Here is a 4,573-nt window from a genome sequence, read left to right as displayed (position 1 = left end):
GCTTCTGTTATAAAAAATCCCTTCTGAGATAAAGCTTGTCATATCACATGAACTTCAGATAGAAATTAAGACAAATTCTGAGTTTGTGTTGCACTCCGATGCTGGAGCCTATAAAACAGAGAGGCACACATAAAGTACAGAATCCATTTGTCATGTGACTATGCTGGGAAATTATTTATAATGAAAGAAAGTCAAGGGAAAGAGAAATGCACTTGCCATTAGCTCGCCAAAACCGTTCCCTCCTCGCTTCCAGGGGCGTGATAAGCAGGGCCCGTTAGGCAACATATTCCATCTCCACTTACAGGCCCCCAGGGGCCTTTCTAGCTCCCATTCCATTAAAAAAAAAATGTTTTCTCACATTGCAAATCCAAGGAATGTTCCAGGCTCTTTCTTGAATTCCTTTATTCAAAGTCACTCAGAAGCAGTGTTGCCGATGGAAGCACCAGGCCAGACAGCCTTGCTGCTCACCCATCAAGATCTTCTGCACCTGCAGGGGCTCTGGCCACTCCAGACTTCACACCAAGTGCCATGCCGTGATGCTGATTCATAGTGACCCGATAAGACAGGACAGAACTGGCCCTGTGAGTTTCCACGACTCTTAACTGTTTACGGGAGTAGAACGTTGCGTCTTTCTCCCTTGGAGCAGCTGGTGATTTCAAATTGCTGGCCTTGCAGTGAGCAGCCCAACACAGAACCACTACACTACCGGGGCTCCTCTTGGCCCATGATAACTGAGTAATCAGTTGAATTAATGAGTGCAGGATGGATGGATGGATGGATGGGAAGTTGGCTGGATGAATGAATGAATGGCTGGTTGATGAGTGGGTGGGTAGGTGAATGGATGGATGGATAGATGGATGGATGCCTGGGAGGGGCCTCAATATACAAGTGCCCTGCTATGCAGAGTGACATCTCCTTGTCACTGGCTATGAGTTGCTCAAGGAGGAGAGGCAGGAACATTCAGACAATAGAGTTGTCACAAAATGGGTAACCCAGTGGAAAGAGTGAGAGTCGAGGTTTTGCAAAGCAGTGCATAGGGTCTCAGCTAATTTAATCTATCTACATCGTAATGGCCTTCCAGACCAGGCCATCTGGCACCGTCCAAGGGTCTCCATTTCCTCAGGCAGACGGCACTTCTGCTGGTGAGGCCTCCTGTCCAGTCTCCTTGGTGGAACGGGAGTGGTGAAGGTGTGGGAACACTTAGCAGAATGTTCTCCTTGGGATGAGAAAGGGGCTCCGAGTTTGGTATCAGCACCTTCAGTCAGGATGCCTGATGGTAGCCTGTAGGGAGCTAGGTCTCCCTGGCTCAGTTCTCACTGTGGCTCCTGCTTTGTCTTTCAAGGATGGCGCACAGCAGCAGTTGCTGCCGAGTCAGTTACAACCCCGGAGACCCCACAGGTATTGGAACAGAACTATGCTCCAAAGGGAAGAGGTCACCAGGCCTTTGATACTTGAGGCACATCTGAGTGGACGTGAATAGTCAACCTTCAGATTAGTAGCCAGGTGTGTGTATTTGCATCACCCTGGGGGTCTTGGGTGCAAGAGTATCAAGAAATTGAAATTCCATAAGGAATAACTGTGTTTACATGAGAAGTTATTGTGAAACAGTGTGTCATATGTAACATGCCCCAAACAATGTCAGATCGTCTTGATATCATGAGGAGTAGGAGTAGCAGGAGGAAGAGGATGCTTTTCTACCCATAAATAGAGAAAAATTAACTCTCACGGAAACAGCAGTGAAGAACTTAAGTAGCCACCTTCCTGACAAGATCGCTGAAGACAAAGTAGGTGCACAAGCAAATGTGGTGAAGAAAGCTGATGGTGCCAGGCTATCAAAAGATATAGTGTCTAGTGTCTTAAAGGCTTGAAGGTAAACAAGTGGCCATCTAGCTCAAAAGCAATAAAGTCCACATGGAAGAAGCACACCAGCCTGTGTGATCATGAGATGTTGAAGGGATCAGGGATCAGACATCAAAGAACAAAAACTCATGTCATTGCGAATGAGGGAGAGTCAGGCGTGGGGAACCAAAGCCCATCTGTAGGCAACTGGACATCCCCTTACAGAAGGGTCACTGGGAGGAGACGAGCCAGTCAAGGTGCAGTGTAGCAACAATGAAACATACAACTTTCCTCTAGTTCCTAAATGCTTCCTCCCTCTCCCACCAACCATCATGATCCCAATTCTACCTTACGAATCTGGCTAGACCAGAGGATGTACACTGGTACATATAGACACTGGAAACACAGGGAGTCCAGGACAGATGAACCCCTCAGGACCAGTGGTGAGAGTGGTGATACCGGGAAGGTGAAGGGAGAGTGGGGTGGAAAGGGGGAACCTATTACAAGGATCTACATATAACCTCCTCCATGGGGGATGGACAACAGAAAAGTGAGTGAAGGGAGATATCAGACAGCGTAAGACATGACAAAATAATAATAATTTATAAATTATCAAGGGCTCATGGGAGGGAGGAAGGGGGGAAATGAGGAGCTGATACCAAGGGCTCAAGTAGAAAGCAAATGTTTTGAGAATGATGATGGCAACAAATGTACAGATGTGTTTGATACAATGGATGGATGTATGGATTGTGCTAAGAGTTGTATGGTTTAAAGAGTTTTAAAATGATTTTTTAAAGAAGATAGAAAGAACTTAAGCAGCAGCTAAGAAACCAGCTGACGTCTTATATTGGGCAAGTCTGCTGCACAAAACTGATTTTCCGTGTTAAAGAGCAAATACATCACTGTGAGGACTAAGGTACCCCTGACCTAAGCCATGATACTTCAGTCATCTCATGAACACAGGACAGCTGGCAATGACTAGGAAGGCCAAAAAGAAGATGGTGTTGGCGGAGAAGAGTGAAAGTACCAGAAGACCAAACACAGTTATCTTGGCGGAAGTACGGCCAGAATGCTCCTCAGAGACCAGGATGGCAAGACTTTGTCTCATGTACTTTGAACAGGTTGTCAGGAGGGGCCATTCTCTGGAAAATGACATCATGCTTGGTAGAGAGTCAACGAGAAGAGGTGCAGACCGTCAACGAGATGGACTGACAGTGGCTGCAACAATGGGCTCAATCAAGCATAATGATAATTGTGCGGATGGTGTGGGACCAGGCGGTGCTTCATAGGCTATTGCACATAACATCCCCGAGAGTCAAAATCAACTTGATGCCACCTAAAGACAATGACGCTTACATATTACAGACGATGAATTCTTCCTAAAACATCACATTCAATCATTGCCTGTGACCCGTCCACTTCTTGGACTGGTTCACTGGGACTTTCGCTCTCTACCCCTAACCCACGGCCCTGGCCCCCCATCTGCCAACACTGTCTTGCACCAGAATTACTTACATCTTCTTACCCTGCCATGTGCTGGGCCCTAAGTTTCCTACATCATAACAACACTGTAGAAAGAGCTGCCTCTCCCGCTTCTAGAAATTTCTACTGCACCCAGACAGTAGCCGGCTGCTCCAAACCCAGCTCAGGAAAGGGACAAGAGGAGCAGAAAGGACAGCATGAAAGCCCTTACTTCTAGAGGTCTCCCAGGGGAATTAGAGGAAACTGGAGACACCCATCTCTTAGCCAGCTCTGTCTAAGAAGCTGCTAGCACTCCACCCGTGACCCTAACCCACGAACACACTTCTTCCATGAACCTATTTCTTACTGAGTCACAGTGGTCAGTGTGCATGCAGCTTACCTGTTCGGATATCGTGGTTCACACCTTCTACGGAGATAATGGCATTTGGAATCCCTCTCCCAAGTGAATCTCTCACGATGCCTTTGATGCCGCGATGAACCTGCCAGTGAGAAGCAGCAGGTGAGGTGTGAGCCAGCTCGGGAGACGGCACTTGGCCCAGTGTCGCCCCAGGCCCCACCTAGAACGCTCACAGAACCACTGTAGCACAAAAGGCTGGCCCATCCCATGCGGATTGGGTACACTGACTTTAGTTTTTCCTTTTGGGTCCTTCCATGGAGTTAACCAAAATATCCCAGGGGGTTAAACAGATGAAGATCTGAGCTGGTTCATCAAAACCCATGCACGAAAGAAGGCATTTGATTTTTTTAAAGGATGAGACCAAACTCAACCCGATCCCACCCCCATCTAGTCATTCTGGTTCTAGCAACCCTACAAGACGGGAGAACTGCCCCTTCGCCACGTTTCTTCCCTTCCTGTGACAGCTGGGAAGGAGGGTAGTGGAGCAATGTCTGCCCAGCAATGGCCAGAGGCCTGGGGCTAGAAGTGAGTTTTTGTTCAGTCCTCTGATGTCCATTAGTCTGCTCTTTATGGGGGCATGGATTGCAGTCTTAGCCTTAGCTGGTGTGGTGGTTACGTAATCTGTTGTCAATTTGAGGCTTCAGAGTGAAGGGCTGTAGCTTGTCAATCAGATCGCAGCTTCCTCATTTGGAGGGGCTAAGAAAATAAAATCGCTCATTGGAGGCAGGACACACACTCACTCCCTGAGAGACTCTCCACTGACAAGACATATGGAACTACAGTAGTGCCCTGAGCTGGAGCAGCCACATGGAGGCCCCTGCCAGCACTGAGATGCTTACAGAGCCACTGGATCCA

General features: G+C 47.9%; 1 protein-coding gene across 1 annotated transcript in view; it reads right to left on the bottom strand.

Moving 5' to 3' along the window:
• The window catches only part of CPXM2 (carboxypeptidase X, M14 family member 2), a 108,672-nt gene that overhangs the window by 7,166 nt on the left and 96,933 nt on the right, over nt 1-4,573 (bottom strand). The window contains exon 13 of the mRNA XM_045291391.1: nt 3,701-3,800. Within this exon, the coding sequence (XP_045147326.1) occupies nt 3,701-3,800 (100 nt within the window). The remainder of the gene's footprint in view (nt 1-3,700; nt 3,801-4,573) is intronic.

Source organism: Echinops telfairi, unplaced genomic scaffold (assembly GCF_000313985.2).
Source record: "Echinops telfairi isolate 266 unplaced genomic scaffold, ASM31398v2 ScPeMD7_70;HRSCAF=299, whole genome shotgun sequence".
Taxonomy (NCBI): domain Eukaryota; kingdom Metazoa; phylum Chordata; class Mammalia; order Afrosoricida; family Tenrecidae; genus Echinops; species Echinops telfairi.
Note: the sequence above shows the minus strand (reverse complement) of the source record. Positions and strands in the feature narration are given on the sequence as shown.